The 22,404-nt window shown below is 35.1% G+C and overlaps 1 protein-coding gene across 1 annotated transcript; it reads left to right on the plus strand.

Moving 5' to 3' along the window:
* Positions 1-744: 744 nt before the first annotated feature.
* On the plus strand, positions 745-22,053 carry CLDN16 (claudin 16). The gene is made up of 5 exons (XM_043874885.1): positions 745-1,197; positions 13,994-14,096; positions 17,426-17,590; positions 19,707-19,898; positions 20,552-22,053. Exons 1-5 carry the CDS (start codon positions 1,027-1,029, stop codon positions 20,683-20,685), a joined length of 765 nt encoding a protein of 254 aa, XP_043730820.1. The 5' UTR covers positions 745-1,026; the 3' UTR covers positions 20,686-22,053.
* The last annotated feature ends 351 nt before the right edge of the window (positions 22,054-22,404 follow it).

Consider the following 22,404-nt stretch of genomic DNA (forward strand, 5'->3'; position numbering starts at 1 on the left):
GGCATCACAAAGAGTTGGACATATTGAACGCATTCCCTTTGCTTCTTTGAGCATTTATACTCAGTAAGGCTACCCATTTGGGTGTAGGTGAAATTCAAGTTGCCCATGCTATATAGCACACTTAAAAAAATTATTTTATTCTAGCACACACAGTTTCTTTTTCAGGCATCTTTTCAAACGTTGGTTCATGGGGAAAAAGTAACCGTATAGGGAATTCTTGGTCATGTTAATATTTACCATTTAGCTCTTTTGTCTGACACTATTTTAAATGATTTACAGACACAATATTGTTTTATTTTCCCAAGCACGTCATGATGTCTGCTTGTATTAATATCCTCATTTTACAGAAACTGGAGCCCAAGCACCTTCAACCTATAAACTTCAGGACAAGGATTTATACCCTGAGCTGTCTGGATTAAAATGCGCACTCTTTCCCTCTGAATGATGTCAAAAGGTTAGGAGCCATGGCTCTACCCGGGGCCCAGGTGCTGGGAACCCTTTATGGGCTGTTCTGCCCAGCACTTTGGAATGCAAACTCCCTTGAGCAAGCCCTTCTTGGCATAGTTTCACCAGTAGCCTGTCTTAGGTAGTTAGAGAATATTAAAATAGTCCTAATAATAAAATAGCGCTTGGTCAACCGTGTAGCCCCCTTACTGAGGGGAGGAGGAGAATAGCTCACTTTCCCTGGAGGGCCTGAGAAAGATCAGTTTACAGGCGTCAGCATGGGGTGTAACCCTTCTTCCTTCTCTCCATCTTGACGCCAGCACGTGCTTCTTGTGACCATCATGTCCCATTAGCCCACGGTCTGGGCAGAAACCATGAACAAGGCTCTTTTTCTCCCCCACCCAAAACACGCTCAGTCCTTTCACTGACCTGGCTTCTGATTGGAGGCTGGTTGCTGCAGATAATGACCTCCAAGACCCCTCTGTGGATTACAGCCTGTTTGTTAAGACACCTTAACAGTAGTATTTTCGACATCCCCAGGAACCAGAAGCAGAGGAGACTAACAGCATCCCAGCCACCTGCATGGGCCCAGGGCTGGCAGCTTCCCATGTGTCCTTTCCAGACAGTCTGCTCACTAAGATGAGGGATCTTCTTCAGTATGTTGCCTGCTTCTTTGCATTTTTCTCCGCTGGGTTCTTGGTTGTGGCCACCTGGACAGACTGTTGGATGGTGAATGCAGATGACTCCTTGGAGGTAAGAAGTCAATAGATTCTTTTACTGACCCAAGTCCGTCTGACTTTTCTCTAAGCCCGCTGTCTCATTACATTCTAGGACTAGTGATAGTAGTACTAGCCAAAGTGGATAGACTTATTCCTTACTTGCTACTTACTGAATCTTTACATTATTAACTTATTTAATACACACAGCTCATCTATGGGGTAGATATTGTTATCCAATTTTACAGATGAGGTAACTGGATAACCCCCTTTCTTCATAAAGGTAAACTCATACAAGTGTAATTATATAAGCTTTCCAGAAACACCTCTTCCACTGCTGTGTATACCCAATTGAATAACTTTCCAGTAACATCCTTTCTCACAAATAGAAATTTGCTAATCTTGAATATAGCATTAAGGGTAATGTGATAGACCTTCTTAAGAAATGATCATCTAAAATATTGATCAATTGATTAAACTCAAGTCATATAAAACCTACCCAATTACTGTGTAATGGAAAAATGTCCTTTTAAGGAGTTTCCAAACAGGATAAAAAATTCCATGTGAAACCAAATCTTTGCAGTATGTCCCAAAGTGCAGGGGACACATGTGGATTCAAGAAACCCTCTTTTAAAAATGAGTTAATATTGGGAACCTAATGTTTGTCCAAGAGATGAGTGAGCGGTTCACATCTGAAAATTTTATTTTTGTCACTAAAGAAGTTCGAATGAAGTAATTTTGAAATTTAGAATTTTTTTCAGTGGCTATAAGAATCTGAAAGAGGTAAAAATAAGTTCTTCAGAATCAGCAACTATTCATTAGCAAGACCGCAAAAAGTGTAGGTAAGAAAAAGAAACTATATCAGGAACTCAAATACAGAACATATAGCAACCCACTATGTTCTCCTGTGTACATCCTGAAGAGAACAATTTACTCTAACAAATGCTATAACTTTATGAAGTTTAAGAAAGATGCCCAAGGGCAAGTTTTTTATACTTTTTCTACTAATTTTGTTTATTAAACTCTCAAGTTGGAGTTTCAGATGGAAAGTCATTATCTTTCTGTTTTTCTGTGTATTATTATGTTTCTGTTTTATTTTTTTCTTTCTTTTTAAATTTCCTCTGACTCCTACATGGCACTTCAAAGCCAATAGAGTTTTAAGTATTTCTTTAGCTAGCACTTGAAAATTATGTTTCTGAAAATTGTGATAGAATTGAAATATTATAAAGGATGTCTGTTATATGGTAGTCCAGGGTGCATTATCTGACCATGCACATAACTGGTGAATGAAATAAAAAACTGTCCTTTTAACAGTACTCAGAAAGTGCAGATAGAAACATTCTGCTACCATTAGCTTGCTAGAATGTGGACTGTCAGTACTCGGTGATGAATACAAAAATATGCTGGACTTGAGCACACTTAAAATTACCTTTTTAAAAATATGCAAAATCACATCTAAAAGCATTCTTAAAATATTTTCTAATCAATTGGAAAATCTTTCTTCTTAAGCTGATGGAACTGCTAACTTCACTTGACAAGAAATAAAAATATTAAAAGGGTCAGACCTTGCTGAGATAGATTGAAAGTTCTAGCACTTAAAGTGTCTCCTTGATTTCATCTCGGTACATACAAACAATTTGCCATCTCTTCTGTGCAAGAACACTTCTGGTGAAAATGAATGGAATGAGCAGTCCAGTTTACTCACCTCCAGTAAATCCTTGCGAACCTTGGGCTATAGTTAGTAGTTCCTAGCTTTTTTCATATTTCCTGTACCTGAAATGTATCATAATAAATACTCCCCAAGAAGCCTCCTAATTAAAAGAACCTTCAAAAATTCTCTCCAGCAGTCTATTTGTCAATATTTTGTGGATCTCTCATAATAATTGCTCTTTCATTTGGTAACATATAAAGTCATAATATTATCTTTAAATGTCAAGATATGATACTCACTGACACAATTATACTGTTCTCCCTCTTTGCTTCCTTCTCATGGATATATATACATATATACATATATGTATATATTCATATATGTGTGTGTGTATATATATATATATAATTAGTCCATGTTAACAACTCACTTTAAACAACTGTTGGAAAAAAGTTGACACAATAAAAGTGCTTTTTTAAAAAAAAAAAAGCATAGCCATAGAAAATTTAAACAAAAAGGGAAATAATGAATTTTTAACTTTGTTAATCTTTATTGTGATGAAGACATCAGAGTGGGAAAATGGATTCTATAGTTCAGGATAACATAACAAACATGAAATGTATGTCTTGTAAAAGGTGCTCTGCTAATCCTACTAGGGGAGGCAAAGATAAAACAAGAGCAGGTCCTGCCTTTCATGAGTGTACACTTAGACAGGAACAAAGATACTATGAAACTATAATAAAGGGCATAGGCCAATTCATATTGAGAATGAAATGAAGTACCAATGGAACAAAGAAGATAGGCGATTATTTCCTGTCAGGGACATTGAAACAAGCCTCAGGGAGTAAAAGCCATTGAACAAAGCTTCAAAAAGATCCAAAAGGATTTCAAAAAGTAGAAATGGCAGCAGAGGTCTTCCGAGGGAGGACAAATAGAAAAAAAAAATACAGAACAAATGTGAGTAACAGGGAGCAGGAGGCAGATAAAGCTCAAACACCCCCTTTGCCTTACTAGAGAATATTCAAAATACAACAAAATAGTATTTTGTCTTATTTACACCTGTCCTGAAAAGAAAAGTTCTTTGAGTTAAGAAAAAGAATAGATGCATATGTATGCATGACTGAATCACCGTGCTATATTCCTGAAACCAGCATAACACTGTGAATCAACGGTACTCCAATATAAAAAATAAAGAAATAAAAAAACATTAGGAAAAGAGCACATGGGATGGTGTCGTGCACAGCCCCAAGTCAGGCAGCAGGGGTCCTGAGCCACAGTGCTGCTCCTCCTGTCGTTCCTGGGTCCCATGTGTCCTGGAGACACTTCTGTGTGACTAGAACTTGGGTTTTGAGATTATTGTAGCCCGTGTTTGCATCTTAACCGTCTTCTACTGAGCAAGTCACAGCTCGTGTCTTAGGCCCAGTTTCCTCAGTTATAAACATGAAGTCGAACTCAGTTGTTTCAAGGCCCTTTTCAGTCTTATATTCTCCAACATCAGAATTCCTTGGCTATGACTCTGTCTAGAGACATGACTATGTCTTCCAGAGAGATGGCCAGCCAACATAGGAGGACCAATGGCATCTACAGCCTCCCCAGAAATTTCCACTAAGAAATCTAATGTTGATAGTCTTCATTTTTCTGTAGCTTCATATGTTCTTTCTTCTTGTTTCCCACTCTCTCCTTCCATCCCTATTTTTTTCTCCTTTCTATTCTGCCCCACTCCCTCCTTTCTTCCTCTTTCTTCCTCCTCTCATTTCCTTCTCCCCTTCTCTTTTTTCCTCTCTTTTAAAAAATCTTTTATGCTCTACTTCCTTTTTCTTCTTTTTTCTTCTCCCCTCCTCTTCTCCTTGGTCTCTTTATCCCTCTATTTGTGCTCCCCTTTTTTCTTTTCTATCATCTATCATTCCACAAGTGCTCTTTGTCTACCTGATACTGTAGTGGGTACACATTATGAAAGAGGATGAGTCTTGGATCTTCCTTACGTTTCTCCCAGAGTATTGGGAGAGACAAAAAGGTGAGCTCATAGACACAGTATGCTATGGCCAGTGCTGTGATTACAGGTACCTCTGAGTGGCCAGCTCACTCAATCATGAATAATCAGTGAAGGCTACCCAGAAGAAGTATCCAAACCAGACTAGAGGAACAGGTGAAAGGGCCAGAAAAAGAAGAGAGTATTGCAAGCACAGGATATGATATAGGCAGAGATCTAGGTATGAGAATGCTAGAATGCTGTATGTTAGTGTCTTTGGACATATTGCAGCATGGCAAGAGTTTCCAGTGTAGGGAAAGAATATAGGTGCTGGATCATCAAGGGATTTGTCTTCATGTAAAATGTAGACCTTATATGGGGCTTTCCCTTATCTCAGTTGTTAAAGAATCCACCTGCAATGCAAGAAACCCAAGCCAGGTTTGATTTCTGGGTTGGAAAGATCCCCTGGAGAAGGAAATGTCAACCCCTTCCAGTATTCATGCTTGAGAAACCCCATGGACAGAGGAAGCTGGCAGTCTACAGTCCACGGGGTTGCAAGGGTCAGACACGACTGATCTAAACCACTACCATAGATCTTACATCATAGACAAGAGTGGTTCACTCTAAGAAAACATATATAAATATATATGTTTTAGAAAAATCCATCATTCTGGTTAATGTGGGGATTAGAAAGGGTAAAATGAATCACAGGGAGACCAATTAGGAAGCCTTTGCCATAGAACAGGAGGAAAACATTGATAATCTAAACTAGTGCGGCAACAAGCATTAGAAGATGTGAAGATATGAGAAGCTAAAGAACTTGAATTGGTGGGATTGATAGTTGATTGCAAGGCTGATGCACAAGGAGAACTAAAATTTGAAATCCACTTTCCTGTTTTGGGACAATGAAAGGAAGGATGGAATCATTCACCTAGAGCTTAAATGGAGGAAAATTAATTTTTATGCAAAAGCTATTAAGCAAAAATGTTCCTACACCATGCCATTTCTTTTTCACTTAGATTGTTGCACAGCACCTTGTGGGGGCCAGAAAGGTAATGCTTTGTAGTGTGGATGTTTACAGGTTGAACTTGAAGTTAGAAGGACCTGAGATGAAATCCCAACCTGCCAGGCAATAACTGTGTGAATTTGGACAAACGTTTAAGTTTTTGTAAAACCACATTTCCTCTCTTATAAAAGGAGAATAATGATATGCACATCATAAGTGTCTTGTGAGGGTTAAATGAGCCTATATATCTAAAGTATTTACCACAGTACCAGGCAAATATAAATCAGTCAATAAATGTTTAGATATAATATTGTCTATTTGCAGTTTATTGCTTTGTTTTTGTTCTGGAGGAGGAGATGACATTTTGTAGAATGTTCACTGAAGGGAAAAATATGAGATTTAAGTCCTGTTCCTATTTTCTCTATTGATTCTCTTGGACAAATTCTGTTTATTTCTCTGAGCTGTTGGTTTTTCCATTTTAGTTCCTATGATTGTACCCTTTTTGTCTAACTAGGAGAATAAGGCAGAGAATAAAGACAAAATAGCATAAGTATTCCATTAAATGCATTTTAACAGAAAATAAATTATGAATTAACAACATTATTAATATGTTAATTATATTATGTGTAATTCTTTGTTATCCATAGTGAAATTGAAAAGTAGCTTCTCTAAAAATTACTGGTCTCTCAATTATCAAAAAGAAAAAAATGTTTTCACAAGTTTTTTTTCCCTCATTTTTAAGTTCAACTTTTGTTAGTTATTTACTGAGAAAATATGCCTTATATCAAGCAATGCTATGATTAAAATTTTATTACCTCAAATAAAAGGTAATCCACATTTGGATTCATTTTATTTTCATAACAAGATTTTCCCCTGGGATTTCCATTTGTATTAATGATTCTACAATTCTTTCAGACATAAGACAATTTTCAGACATAAGACAAGCATTAAAGATGCTACAATTCTTTCAGATATAAAATAAATATTTAAATTATTATAACTAGCATATACTCTGATTATTTCTATACTAGTTGTACTTTTTAACTTATTTCCAATTCCTTCAGCAGACATTTGAGGCTACAAATGCTCTTTAATTCGCCTCATTGTCTCCTACAGTTCCTAGCACCCCCTTCTAAATAATGGGAACTTAGGAGGTATTTGTTAATATAAACTGAATGGGTACCTACTATGATACTTGACACACTTACTAAAAGAAAGAATAAATAAATGAAATAAAATATGAAGTACTATTTGGAAATCTCACATTGAACAAGAAGTATCTCTATAGAAAGATCATTATTTTTTCTTTGGCAAGACTTTTCATCTTGTTGCAATTTAAATTTTTCCAATATGTGGATCTGGTTCCTCATTTTAATCAGATAAGAATAAAGATCCAGTCCCCTGAGATGTGTGATAAAATTAGTGAAGACAGTATTCTCATCTAGAAAACATAGCTTTTCTTCCTGGTGCTTCAAAGAGGGAAAGAAATGAAGAAAAGGAGAGATACAAAAGGAAATTAATATTTTATAATAATTCACTCAACATAAATTGTGATCTCTGTCACTGGATAGTAAACATTGCAAAATTAAGATACCATACTTTCATAAGGAAAACATTTTAAAAAGATGAAATATATGGCTTAAATTAAATAATAAATATTACAATTGAAATACTTATATAGCCTATATATGTAAATTAGATATTATCATGAAGACCACAGACATTATATTTTACCCACTAAGTTTGTGTCGTCCCATTCTTGCCATTTATACCTTTAGCCAGTGCTTCCCAGCTAAGTAAGCAGAGTTAACCAAACATATTTTAGCAAATAAATTCATGGTATGTAAATGGAGTAGAAGGGAAAGATGACATTTATTAAGTTTATTTTAATTTTGCTTCCTCATCCTTATAAATACCTGTCTTGAGTTCTTTTAGGCCCTAGAATAGTAAGAAAAAGAAAATAAAATATAAAAATGAAAATTTCAGAACTCTAGTATAAAAAAATTCAAAAACCATTTTTGTTCAAAGTGAAAATATTTCATGTTTTAGAAAATGTTGTTTACTATAGTATTATTAAAACTTTTGCATCTTAATAAATATATTCAAGTAAGTACTGGAAACAAGTATGTTGCGTCTTCAACATTACAATATACTAGCATGAGGTTGGCAAAGTGATGTGAAACTATAAATTTCTATTTTACGGTGATTTTTAAAAGAATATATCTTCATGACTTATCCCAGTTTTCTTTTGACTAGTGCATTATTCTTCCTATATTTTATATTTACACATAAATCACAATGCATATGCATTTATAACATAATGCATGGTGAAAAAGAAAAACCTTGTTTGATAGTGGTCAGCCAAGAAAAAATATTTACTTACTTGCCGTGTATAATTACTACATATGAAAATCTGAATTAAGGTATTTTAAGTTTCTCTCTTCTCAAAAGATATGTAAAATATATACAGGCAAGACACACACGCAAAACTGTAGTAAATAAGACAATGCAGGCAAAATTGTGTGTTGCTGCTCGTAACACAGAGTGATGAGAAAAGAGAAATTGGCAAAGACTAGGATAGAGACGCCTTAATGGGAAACTACTAAAGAGTTTAGAATAAGAAATCCCAGGATTAAGGAATTAATTTATGCCATTATATACTCAACTGGAAGAGAGATCATCAATCTAGTTTCCTTAAGTCTTGTCTGTGTGGTATCCTGTTTATCTTTACCACCGTGGTAAATACTTTCCAGAGCCAACTGCGTAGATAGGGTCCAGGCTGACATCCAATCAGCATAAACTCCTAGTCTCAGTAATAGTTCTTCGACTCCTGGATTTGGCTATTCTACTCTATTCAGTCAAGCTGAAAGGACATATTAAGCATCAATTGTACATCTAGTGTAACAGTAACCATTTTCCATGGCAAATTTGAAATGAGAGTTAATGTGTATGGATTAGAAAAAAAATGATAAATATTTTCTCTCAGTAAATGTCTACTGAGCATCTATTATACCCTGAGAAGCAGGGGTTGTAAGCTCCTTGAAGCAAGGTGCCATGCCTAACTTGGTCATTGCTGTATCCTCAGCATTAGGTGATTGACTGACATGGGACAGACATTGAATGAATGAACATGGTCTGAAAGACAGACTTGGGAGACTGATGCACATAAATGCATATGAAAAGATAAATGCAACATTATAAATGCTATAGAAATACAGACAGGTTGCTGTAGGATCCAAGAAGACATTAACTCCAGCTGGAGAGACTGCAAGAATCTCATGGAAGAAGACATACCTTTGAGGCAAGATTTCAATGATAGGCAGAAATTTGAAGAACCACTCAGTTCTTGCTAGTTGTTGCTACATGGAACTAGGAATTCCAGGTGGCCAGATTGGCCAGAAATCTGAACTCTTATAAAACCTTTATGTTTTACTGCTGGCAAATAATAAATATTAAGAAATTTATGCTGGCTTCATATTTGTGACTTGTACTTTTACTGTCACACCTTTGGTAAACTGACTTCTCCTCACTTCAGGATCAACAGATATTCATTGCAATGGTATAAAAATTCATCAAGTATCAGGACTGCCCTAGTGGTCCAGTGGATAAGGCTCTGCACTCCTAACACAGAGGTCATGGGTTCGATCCTTGACCAGAGAGCTAGACCCCACATGCTGTAACAAAGATCAAAGATGTGTCATAGCCAAATAAATAAATAATAAAAATAAAAACTCTTTGAAAATAAAATTAAAAAGTGAAAAACAAACCAGGGAAAACATTATTTACAGAAAATTAAATGCTTTCTTTTTGCATTCACCCTCTATGTTGTTTATCAGTCTAACTTTATGGAGGCTTTCAATGGCTAAGTCAAATAACTGTCTTGGTAAATGTCATATTGCACTTGAAAATATGTGGGTTATTTTCAAGTATCTTTGATATTAATTTCTAGCATAATTCCACAGTAATAAGAGAACAAGCTCTGTTATGATTTCAATGCCTTTAGACCATGAAATTTTTGTACCTCGTTTTACATCCTCAGATATGTTCCAGTGTCTCCTAGCGTGCAGTCTATGGGAACTTGAATAGAACTTGTATCCTACTGTTGTGTGAAAACTGTATAAATCTTAATTATGTTGAGTTGGTTTACAATGCTTTTCAGGTCTACTGTATCCTTTTACTTCTCTGTAGATTCATTCTGTGAAGTTTTGAATTTGATATTGAAACCCCAAACTAAAAATCTTAATTTATCTACTTAAAAGATAATGGTAGTATATAGTGGAACCACATGTAACCTTGTTCTGTATTTTCCAAGTCTTCTGTAAACGTGTTATCATACTTTTATAATTAAAAAAAATAAAAATTGAAATAAATAAAAATAAAAATTATGGAAGTTTTATTTTATATGTTATCTGTTAATATATGGATCACATGTTAAAAGGACAAAGCTTAAATTTGGAATTGTCCATTTTGGACAACATTGTGAGATAAAATTATAGTTAATGTCATTTTTGCCCTTTAAGAAATATTAACCATAATATTTTAAGCATCAGTCTGCTTTGCAAGAACCTTTTCTTAAGACTTTAAGGATTATAGAGTTACCTGACTTCCTCAGAGGGTAAAGAATCTGCCTGCAATGCAGGAAACCCAAGCTCGATCCCTGGGTCAGTAAGAGCCCATGGAGAATGGAACTGGCAACTCACTACAATATTCTTGCTTGGAGCATTCTATGGACAGAGGAGCCTTGCAGGTTACAGTCCCTGGGATCACAAAGAGTCAGACATGACTGAGTGACTAACACTTTCACTTATCTTTCTGCCTTTTAGAGAGTTCTTAATAAGCCATTATACAACAGGAGGATAAGTGAAGACTCTAAATTTTAGGCAAGGAGGGCTTTCCTAAATGTGATAAATAACCTATAGTCTTTTAACCTTGTTTTTTGGGCACAAAGGCACCTTTAAGGGTGTCTCCAGTAAGTGCTATATTAACACAGAAGTTTAGTTAATTACAGCCACTATTCTCACGTACCTTGACTGAGTGTGAATACCAAACAATCTAATATTGTGCCCTAGAGCATTAATACCTAATGAAATTGGATTCCTTGTTTCCCCTAATGAGCTCATTGCTTTTCTAAATGCGGTCATTGCAGGTAAATGATCAATAGCCTTGAAAAATGACACCACTACTGGATTATTTTGGCAAGAAACAAATACTTTTTAGCTTAAAATAAGTATCCTCAAATATATATCTCAGCTCATTTTCTAAACCTCACATAGAATGACTAAATTAGATTTCATTAGTTCATTTTAGTAGCTGAATTAGCAGGAAATCGGAGATTATTAGTCAGTCTCTGATTATTAGAATAGTGACTTCAGGTCCGTATAACCTAGTTCAAGTTGGAATGAACTAGACCCAGTGTGTTCCTGTTCATTGAGACTCCAACCAGTAAAAGGCTATGAGAAGGCTTTTTTTCTGTTGTATTATAATAGTTTAGTACAAATTGTCTCTACTATACCCATTTCCCCAGGCTGCCATAACGCATTACCACAATTTGTTAACTTAACACAAAAGAAATTTACTCTTTTGCAGTTCTGGAGGCCAGAAGTTTGAAGTCAAAGTGTTGGGAGGGCTGCACAGCCTCTGAAGGATCATAGAAGAGAATAAATGCATTCCTCACCTCTTCTAGCTTCTGATGACCTAGGCATTCGGTGACGTGAGGCTGAGTCACTCCGAAGTCTGTCTCTGTGGTCACATGGCCTCCTTCTCTTCTGTCTGTCTCTCCTCTGCTTTTCTCTTCTTTTTTTTTTTTTCAGACTTTAAACTTTTTATTTTGTATTGGAACATAGCTGATTAACAATATTTGGTAGGATGAGGTGAAGAGGGAAGGTACTCAGCCATACATATACATATATCCTTTTTCCCCCAAACCCTCCTCCTATCCAGGCTGGCACATAACATTGAGTTCCATATGCTATACAATAGCTCTTTGTTAGTTACTCATTTTGAATATAGCAGTGTGTACATGTGTGTATCTCTTATAAGGACACTTATCACTAGATTTAGGGCCACCCTGGTAATTGAAGATGATTTCCTTATCTCAAAATTCTTAATTTAACTACATATGCAAAGTCCCTTTTTCCAAGTAAGGTCCCGTTCACAGGTTTTGGGGATTAGAACATGGTTACATTTAGGGGCAGGGGTTGCCATTCAACCAATTACATCTGCTTTTCTCAACTTTCATATGGTTCATTAGTAACGCTCAACTTAGTCACAACTCAGGTTATTATGATGTGTAAGTACTTTACAAATTTTATCATTTATTGAGCAAATTACTTGTATTATGTATGTTTGCAATTTTTAGTTCTTATAATCACTCTGGTATTAGTTCCTATATAAAGACAAGGAGTTTGAGGCTCAGAAAGGTAAGATCTTGCTCAAAGAAACAACACAAGTAATGAGTGTCAATTTAAAGTCTGTTTTATCATTTATAGTTTAAATTTTATGTGTATATAACTTTGGGCTTCACTGGTGGCTCAAACAGTAAAGAGTCTGCCTGCAATGCAGGAGAACCAAGTTTAATCCCTGGTTCAGGAAGATGCCCTTGAGAAGGGAATGGCAACCCACTCCAGTATTCCTGCCTGGAGAATTCCATGGGCAGAGGAGCCTGGTGGTCTACAGTCCATGGAGTCGCAGAGTCAGACAACTTAGCAACTAACTCTTTCATTTTTCATATAACTTTGTATGCTCGTATCCTCCTTCAGAAACTGATATATTAGATTTCATAAGATGAATTTTCTGTATTAAGTTTTTAGTCTCTGTGGTGTCTCCGATCAGATGTGTGTACTAAGTCATTTCAGTAAAGAGTCTGCCTGCAGTGTGGGAGACCCACGTTCTATCCCTGTGTCAGGAAGATCCCCTGGAGAAGGAAATGGCAAACCACTCCAGTACTCTTGCCTGAAGAATCCTGTAGATGAGGAGCCTAGCAGGACACAGTCCATGGGGTCGCAAAAAGTCGGATACGACTGAGGGACTTCGCTTTCACTTTCAGCCAGCAGTGAAATCTTGTTTGCTGCACAAAACAATTTCAAAGCAGAACATGGGGCAGGGAGTTTCATAGTACAGTTATTCTCTGATATAATTTTCTTTTGCAAATCAAAATGTTCTATATTCGTTTCTTCTCCACATCAGTTATAATCGTCCTGCCTTTCATTTCTCTTCCCACTCTGCTCTGTTATTTATTCTTTCTTTAAGGAATATTTTAAGCTTTCATTTTCCAAGATAATTTTTGGTTAAATCTTACTAAACTATTCCCAGATTGCCAAAATAATGTAATCTGTAATTGAATCAGAATAAGCAATCATATTAGCTCTGTTCCATATGCAACAGTTCTGTCAAGAATACTTGAAAACATTTCCTGTTGGCATGTTTATAATTCTAGGAAATCTGTTTTGACTTACAGCTTATAAAGTATGAGAAGTTTCAGGACACTGCTACCTTTTAGCTTTAAAGTGGATATTTAGAATCATCTGTACAACATTTCTAAGTAGTAGTGGTTTTCAACTGTCAGGTTGTACGAAATTAATGTTCAGTTTGTTTACATCCACATCTTAGCTTAAGCATTTGTAGTCTGTCAGTGGAGCAGGGGTGAAGTCGTGCGGTCTTTATATTTCATTTATTGTTGTCTTCCTGTATAACTTTCTTTGACCATTATTTTAAATTTGTGAATTTCATGTATAATAAATGTTTCTTCATGGGATTCATGTTCATGATGAAGAAAAATTAATGTACATTCCTAGTAGATTCAAGATGTCAACAGTGGTCACCTACTGTTATATTGACTTTTTTTATAAGTAAATGTCAGCATAGCAAAATGAAATGAAGTGCTGCCAGATTAGATCGACATGATGGAACCAGCCATAGGCATCTGCATATGTTTAATTCTGATTTTATCCATCTTCAGCATGACTTATTCCCCCTCCACTCCCAAATCAGGAAATAAGTTTACTCTCTGTTGAGAAAAGTCTTTATTGTTAGTGCTTAAGAGAAAATACTCTAGAATATATGGTGTTTGTTGTCAATGAAATTCAGATCACCCTTGTAAGCACTGTACTTTGCTATTAGTCTCATAACAGCCAAGTTCTTCCTTTGATCAAGGTAAACTGAAGTGTGTCTGCCTGGCCGTTTCACATGTTGTCTTCTCCAACATCTAGGTGAGCACCAAATGCCGAGGTCTCTGGTGGGAGTGTGTCACAAATGCTTTTGATGGAATTCGCACCTGTGATGAGTATGATTCTATCCTTGCTGAGCACTCCTGTACGTATGCCTTACACATCCCTCCTTGTCAGGGCAGGGAGACCAAAGGAAATTGAACTCAGGTTTCCATGATGTGTTTTTGTCTTCTACTATACTATAGCAAAGTTCTGTTCAGTTTTAAATGCTTCAATTAAAATTTTAGTTTATTATTTCTGCAATGTGAATTGAAGCATTTTTAGCATGTTTAATCTTTCCCCATCTATTTATAAATTCCTTTAGGGTAAAATTGTTACTTTATTCAGGTCTGCTCTCCCACAAACAGTCTGTTATAGTGCTTATACACAGTAGGCTCATAGTAAACACTTAAAAAAATGAAATTAATTCCTTAAGGTCAGTGACTTCTATGACTAGAGTTGATAGGTTAGATGAAAAGATTTCAGAGAAGTCTTTTAGCAATGACTTAGGTCAGATAGAAAGTTTACAATATTTCAGTGACTGATTTGCTAAGAAAGAGAGCAGGTCGAGGCAGAGGGGCAGATAGGGAGACAAAGAGAAAGGCAAAGAGACACAGACTGTGGGATCAGGGAATGAAAAATATTCAGATATGTGACACATTTTTTGAAAATATAAAAAGCCAGTTCCTTCATCTTCTCTACCTTTAGCTTTAAAATATAGTTAGGTGTCAACAGGGCCCTTGTTTCTTTGAATAAAGAGATTTCACAGATTGAAAAGCCTTATTACTGATTTCTCTCCACTCTTCTCCATACTATTTATTTATTTATTTAGAACATCAAATTGTGCTAAGTACTGTTGCAATCATTAAAGCAAATTCGTTTTAATCTCTTTCGAATAAAATGATGGGTGGTGGTACAACATAGCAACTTCTTTTTTCAAGATAAATGACAAGTAAACCCTTAGAATGTGACTTTTCCCCTGGACAGCTATTTCAGCCCAGGGAAAAACACTTAAAAGGAGTTGTGCTCTAAAAACAGCATTCTCTGCCATTTAGGATTTGAGTGCCTGGAACACTGTTTAACATAATTCATAAGGCTTTTATTTCATTTTTTTTAGTTAAAAAAAAAGCCTTTTATGTTTTCTCTTTTTCCTTGCACTAACCTAGTTCTACATAGAAAGAAGCACGATTTGGTCAATAGGAATGGACATTTGTGTTCATGTGAACACTAGGTTATTCTAGAAATTCAGGGCTATGTTTAAAGCTGAGAAGAAAATAGCTACAATATTTCCAACTTTTAAAATATTGTTATGTACATTTATGCAAGAAGAAAATAAAATCATTCATAAGCCTACTACACAGAGAAAGCCACTGTTTGTACTTTAAAATCGTCCTGTATCTCTTGCCTATACTATTTCACATTTTTCTCTTGATATATTTTTATCTATTACTTTTAAACAATATCCTAAAAAATCTCTTAATATTCTTTAAAAATTCTACCATATGCTTAAAGACAAAGGAGATAAAAATGTGTTCTAAGAAACTAATAAACTGTATCCTCTAAGTTAAGATGTTACCTATAAGAGAGTAGGATTTTATTTTTAGTCTTTGATATCTTTTATACAATCACAATTAGACCACCTTTCTCATTGCTCTTGTCTACTTAGGGTATTTAGACTCAGATGCATTTTTTAGGACTCTGTTGATACTATTAGTCTGAGTCCATCTCACTTCTTCAAATCAGAGTATTTAATATTCTGGTAGCCAGATCCCAGACAACCTCCAAAAGGAGATTCCTGACTGGCCAGCATTAGCAACCTACTTGCAGAGCTGCCTTCTTGAAACTGAACTAGCTATACGGTCCTTGGATGACACCATAGGAGTGAGTCCTCAAGTTCCACGGAGCATCTGAATCACACTTTGTATGGGAGTATAGGTCAGACAGGGGAAGACCAGGGCCCACAGTGATTTCAGGGCACTCTATCCAGATGACAGTCCTGGCCCTGTTGACCTAAGTTTCAAAGGGGACTTACAAAACTTCAAGGGAAATACTCCAGAGTGTGGGACCACTTGGTTTGGAGTGCTTAACAGGCGGCTTACATGTGTATGCCCATTTGAGGATCAAGGAGATCTGTCGAAATATACAAATTATCACCTAACAAGTTACATATTTTAACCTTTCTTCAATTTTGAAAAAAAAAATGAACCTCAGATTTGGCCTACATTTGAGTCTAAATTTTTAAAAGTATCATCACATTTTGATATCTTAAATATTTACCTATTAAGGTACAGATTGATTTTATGCATTGATTTCCTCTCTTAGATGGATTATGAAAATATTTTATATTTGAAATGAGGAAGATTGGCAACATTTTTATAGGCAGTCTATAACTAAGTAGGTCCTAAAGTCGTCTCATCATTGGGGAAAAAATTATTTCAATAAAATGAAACCCCAAATCACTACGAAAATAAAACATAATTACTGTAACATCAAAGCAATAAATTTTATTATTCCTCTCCACTAGCCAGATAAAGTACCAATAGTTCTGACTTCAGATAATTAATCCTCCGTTAGTGGTAACATTATCCTAGCTTTAATTTAGTATCACTGGGACTCACAATTGAGGAAACTTTCACAGTTGATATTCCCATTATAGATGACTGCTACTATTCTACTTCTATTTACCTGATCTTCTCTCTCCTGGACTTTCTGCCATATATTCTCATTGGCGATGGCTTTAAAATATGTGCAGTTGACAATGCAAGGTGGATAGATTAATGCAGAGTGTTGGCCAGGAAGGGTCACAGTATAAAGGAATTAAAAGAAAATATGATTCTGGATTCCAGAAATAGTCTACTTAATAACAGAAGTCCCTTCTCCTAAAGATCTTCTGATGGCTCCCACCTGAATTGGCATGAGACATCTTGAAGTATTTTATTCTTCTCCTCTATATCAAATTCTAACCAATTATTTACACTTTTTCAATAGAAATTCAAACAAATATAATGATTAATTATTTACTGAATATTTATTGGGTATCTTTGGAAGAAGAAAGACTCTACTTTCAATATGGCTTTCAGCTAATACTTGTGAACAACACTCATTCCAAAACAGGAGGAAAAAGAGAAATAGTTATTTAGTCTCCACCATATGCCAGGCACTTTGCTAAGAGGCCAACAAGATCACAATAAGCAGTGCTTAAACAAATAATGTTTGTTTAAACAATTAATGTCAGTTGTCTTATAATACTTTTGAATTTTATGAAAAAATTAAATAAGAGTGTTTATTTTCAAGTTCACGCACATTTAAAGTGTGATTGTGTTCACTGGGCATGTCTTGATGTATGCGGTTGTGTTTTTCTCTTTGGTGCACCTCTGTGTATTAACACGTTTCCTGCCTCTGATTATGCTGAAACCACGTGCTCTGATCTTCTAGTGAAGCTGGTGGCAACTCGGGCGCTGATGATTACTGCAGATATTCTAGCTGCGTTTGGATTTATTACCCTGCTCCTTGGACTTGACTGTGTGAAATTCCTCCCTGATGAGCCATACATCAAAGTCCGCATCTGCTTTGTTGCTGGAACCACATTACTAATAGCAGGTACTGGTCTGGACTAGTGATGGGGATAAAGCTACTCAACTAAGGTCTTGGGATGAAGAAGGGTGTTGTTCTGAAGGAGTTCATTTTAGGATCATATGTGACTTGATTTTCTAGAATGAAGGAATAAGGAGCACATCCACCAACCCTGCTTTCCTTAGTTTTGTAATCAGATATTAATCTTTGGTTAATATCCCCAATCAAGGTTTTTGATGTCCTCAAACAATTTTTAACCACTTAAAAAGCATATAAAGCTTTAAATTTTTAAAAACTTTTTTTGGTGATTATTCTTGAAGTTAAATCCTACAGTAATCCCCAAGCTGCCACCACCTTGCCTGTCCACATCCTCACCAATTCTTTACAATGACCTAAGTTGCATCAAGTTCTATATTAGACTTTTCTCATGTGCCAACTCATATGATCATATCTGTAACAATAAACAAGTATGATCTTATCTTCACTTAAGCAGAGAATAAGTGGATTTCTGAAGACATAAAGCAAGCAAGACTAAAAAACAATAAATCAAGATGCACTTTATATGGGGTTTATTAGTGAAACAGGAAAACTGATATTTTCCTGAAGTCAGTCATTAACTTCAATTTAGTCATCCTAAATAAAACACTGTGTCTTTCTTGGATCATAATGCAAATTGGGAGGAAGTGCACTATGAAAAAACCAAAATGTAGGAAGATTGAAAACTGATAAGTTTACCCTCCAAAGTGAAAACCATCTTCTTTTTTGGTAGCAGCAAACAATCACCAAAGCAAATTTAAGTGGGAAACTGACTAGAAGGGTAAATTGATGAGAATTTTAAAACTTAAAATACTTGGAGATATGTATATATGTGTAATGTGGGACATTAGGCCAGTTAATTAATCTGTCTCCTTTTCTTGATCTGAAAATTAGGGTAAAGTCCCAGCAATAGTATCCATTCTTAATTGTTGCTGTAATCCCAATGTGGGCAGAGTAAACTCATAGCAGAAAGTCTTACCCATCACATGGTCAAAAATGGGACCTCCCTGATATTTTCACACAAGGTCCTAAGGATCCTAAATTGCACTAAAAAGTCACAATAATTTATTAGTCTTTTTTTTTCTTTTCAAAATATCAATTCCCATATCCAGCTTAGTGAAAACATAAACATTTTGTATGTAACAATGTGCTTTATTTAACAAATTTAGACATCATTTAATGTTATGCAATTTTGTTCTAGAATTCTTTTTAAGACATCACTAGATAATCTACTCTATTTTTTTTTATAAAATATCAGAACTAAATTTAAAGAAAAATAAGTCAATGAAGAAAATTCCTGCAGGATTAGCTAAAGAGATGACTGAATAAATCACTCAAGATGACTAAAGACTTGGAATTATATATGTACTATATATATATATATATATATATAATATATATAATATGTTTTAAGTTTCAAAAAAAAGAATTTTCATGCTAAACCTATAGGTTGCAGTATTACAGAAAAGATGTAGTAATTTATGCCCTGTATTCTAAAGGTTACTATGTGTTCATGATCAGGTCTTTCTTAAACTTGTTGCATTAAATAATTGTGAAAAGAATGCAATGAAATTGTGGCTTGAAATCACAGACTTACTAGGAAAAATGTGAGTGTTTCTTGGGGGCTTACGGATTTCAGAAACACTATTTTCATATTGTCTTTTGTTCTACAACTGCCCATGATTTTTTCTTCAATCTGAGCCCTGACATGCAATGTATACCTGTAATTTATACATGTGAAAGGACTTTAGTTGCATCATTTAAAACCAGTCAATTTTCAGAAAGACAAATCTCTGAGGATTAAATTTTATTTGAAATAAACAAAATTTTTAGTCTATTCTTACATGGTGGATGTGGTAGATAAATTTTCAATTTCTACTTCAGTTATTTGTTTTTAACCCCAAATCACTAAAATTATAGGTGCTGATTACGTAGTAGACGTAACTTCAATCATGGGTCTGGGTGGTGGGTCAGGAGAGTCATAGACTACTCTTAAATACAACATGATAGAATACTCTTATATACAATACAATAGAATAACTTAATCTTCTTGGATGTAGATTTGGAAAAGACCTGAATTATTTTTAGCAATTTCCATTTCTTTCAGGTGCCCCAGGAATAATTGGCTCTGTTTGGTATGCCGTTGATGTTTATGTAGAACGTTCTTCTCTGGTTTTGCACAATATATTTCTTGGCAACCAATATAAATTTGGTTGGTCCTGTTGGCTTGGAATGGCTGGTTCTTTGGGTTGTTTTTTGGCTGGTGCTATCCTCACATGCTGTTTATATCTCTTCAAAGGTAAGGACAAAATAAAATAGCACACTTCCTTGCCTCCAGTGTTATTTCTCCCAACCTAATGGAAACACATCTCACCAGCCCAAAGTCATATTGATAGCTTGATACTTATCTATTACTATTAGGAATTTCTATTGTTCAAGGACAACTGATTTTTAATACTAGAACCTTACTATCCAGTTAGTGATATATTTGCTGAAAAAGGGGGAAAAAAAGCAAAGCAGCTACAACTGTGTCCAATACCCAAATAGATAGTGATTATTTCAATGTGTCATTATCTTATATATCTCATCTCACACAAGTGACTAAATTTTTTTCTAGAGTTAAACAGAGAAGTAGATGCAGAGTCAAATCAAATGTATCCTTGTTGTTAAAGAATGTAATGTGTTACTACTAGGTTACTAAAATGTCACTGAGAAAAAACTAGGAAATTTCTCTTCTCATAAAAAAAAAAAAGGGAAATTACTTGGCTGAATTTTAAATCTAAAAACAACTTTCAGGTTGAAACCCTTAGATTTTCTTCTAGGGTTCTTAGATGATTCCTTCTTAGAATATTTATATTCTTGCCTCTTTGAAAGAATATATAATTACATTTTCTTGAAAGTTTACTGAGCCATAATTATTTTTATATTGCTACATTTATCTCTTCCAAACAGATGTTGGACCTGAGAGGAACTATCCTTATTCCACGAGGAAAGCCTATTCAACCACAGCTGTTTCCATGCCCTGGTCACATGCGACCCCTCGAACACAGACTGCCAAAATGTATGCCATCGACACTAGGGTGTGAAGTGACATGTATCAGTCTTGTGTATATATATTGTTTAACTAATCAAGTGAGTTCAAATTAACCAAATAGCAGATCTATCCAGGAACAGACATCTAGGCCTCAAGGCCAACTAAATTAATTGCTCAGCTTACGCAAAAAATTAGAATCTCTTATTGTTTCTCCTTCTCAATTATTACTTTCTTCTATGTTCTTTTACCATCTCTCTATCTCTCTCTCTCACTCTCTCTCTCTCTCTCACACACACACACACACACACACACACTTCCCAGAAACTTTCAAAGGAGGCCGGAGATTCTAATCTTTGAAGGGACTGACAAGCTTTAGCTCTTTCCTTGGCTTTTGGCTCACTTTCTGTATTCTCCACTGAGTGAGTTATTTGATAACTCTGAAGAAGATGATTTTTCCAAATTCAAACCAGTATATCAAAGCTTACCATTGGTCTGATTCTGTTAAAATAGAAAAAGAAAAGAACAGCTCCATGTACCAGCCACTGGTGGGAGTTAAAGATAAAATGTGCCCTCTCAATGCTCTAAATGTCAAAAGCAAATGCTAAATTAATACCAAATTAATATCAGAGTCAGTGCTGCCTTTCTTCCTCATGAGCAACATAAGAGATCTGTGTATTATTTTATCACTACTCCAAGTTTGCTTGTATATTGTCAAACATTAAACCACAGCAGTTAATAGCTAAACCAGGGAGTTCACTTAGTATTGATTGGGCATCTAAATGCCTTTCAAGAATGTGCCATATTAGAATTCACTGATTCAGGTGTCCTCTCACCACTGGATCCTCAGCAGCCAGCAAAATAGCCAACATATGATGAAATGTAATAAATAGTTTTTTGCTTGAAAGCAATAAAGGCTCACAATTCTCTACTGGAAAAAAGTCAATTTTCCTCACAAAATATGTGCTTTTTGAAAAAAATAGAGTTATATACACATTTAAAGAAATCAATGAAATATTGCTAATGGCTTTCATTCACATACATAATATAACAATTCTTCAATTTTTAAACTGTAGAGTTTTTTTTAAAGCTATAAAATTTAACCTTAGTTTTTCTGTTTCCTTGAAAGTCACATGAATAGCATTAATAGTCATGCAGTACCTTAACAGATTATAAAACCAAACTAAAAATCAGTTCTCTGGAAAATGGAAATACAGTTATGAATTTCTGAAGCCTTCAAAAAAAGTGTTTCCAATTTAAAAAGCTAAATAATGTAAAAATAAGATAATAGCATCTTGTTCACATATCATTGAAAATGATTATCTGAGAGAATAACATTGAAACAAGTATGTTATGAATTGTGAAACAGATTGCCAGTCCAGGTTTGATGCATGAGACAAGTGCTGGGGGCTGGTGCACTAGGATGACCCAGAGGGATGGGATGGGGAGGGAGGTGGGAGGGGGTTTCAGGGTGGGGAACACATGTAAATCCATGGCTGATTCATGTCAATGTATGGCAAAAACCACTACAATATTGTAAAGTAATTAGCTTCCAACTAATATAAATAAATGAAAAAAAAAAAAGAAAGTGATGTTCATACTTCACAAGCATCTCTCTACCAGTATCTCAGGAGAATTACTAGTCTAATCTTAGAATTAAGAGTGATTGGTTGATTCACTTTTACTTAATGGATGTTATTAACTGTTTAATTGACATTTAGCAAAATTAATTATTATGTTTATTAATTATATGGGTTTTATTCCAAGCATTTTA

The sequence above is a fragment of the Cervus elaphus genome, chromosome 19 (assembly GCF_910594005.1).
Source record: "Cervus elaphus chromosome 19, mCerEla1.1, whole genome shotgun sequence".
In the NCBI taxonomy this organism is placed as follows: domain Eukaryota; kingdom Metazoa; phylum Chordata; class Mammalia; order Artiodactyla; family Cervidae; genus Cervus; species Cervus elaphus.